The following is a 234-nucleotide window of genomic DNA, read 5'->3' on the forward strand; positions in this document are numbered from 1 at the left end:
GAGCACGCTGCTGAGCCCGGAACGAGAGATTAAATTCGGTTCAAGTCCGGTTTAAATATTGTGTCGATCCGGTACGACGAAAGAGCCGGAATAGCGGCTGTTTCGTACAATGGGACGATGGGTAAATTACGTGGGGCGTGAAAAGTATTTTTCAATGTGTGGGACACATTAAATATGAATCTCAAATTTTACAAAACTTGAAACGAGTGGCATTCGTCGATCGGCTTCCTAACG

At 44.9% G+C, this 234-nt stretch overlaps 1 protein-coding gene across 1 annotated transcript in view; it reads left to right on the forward strand.

Moving 5' to 3' along the window:
* PHALS_01052 (uncharacterized protein) overlaps positions 1-141 on the forward strand; it is a gene marked incomplete at both ends in the record, with an annotated part of 401 nt that extends 260 nt beyond the window's left edge. The window contains one exon of the mRNA XM_024730840.1: positions 46-141. Coding sequence (XP_024581077.1) covers positions 46-141 — 96 coding nt within the window. The remainder of the gene's footprint in view (positions 1-45) is intronic.
* Positions 142-234: the final 93 nt, after the last annotated feature.

The sequence above is a fragment of the Plasmopara halstedii genome, assembly GCF_900000015.1.
Source record: "Plasmopara halstedii genome assembly, contig: Scaffold_1343, whole genome shotgun sequence".
Lineage (NCBI taxonomy): Eukaryota > Oomycota > Peronosporomycetes > Peronosporales > Peronosporaceae > Plasmopara > Plasmopara halstedii.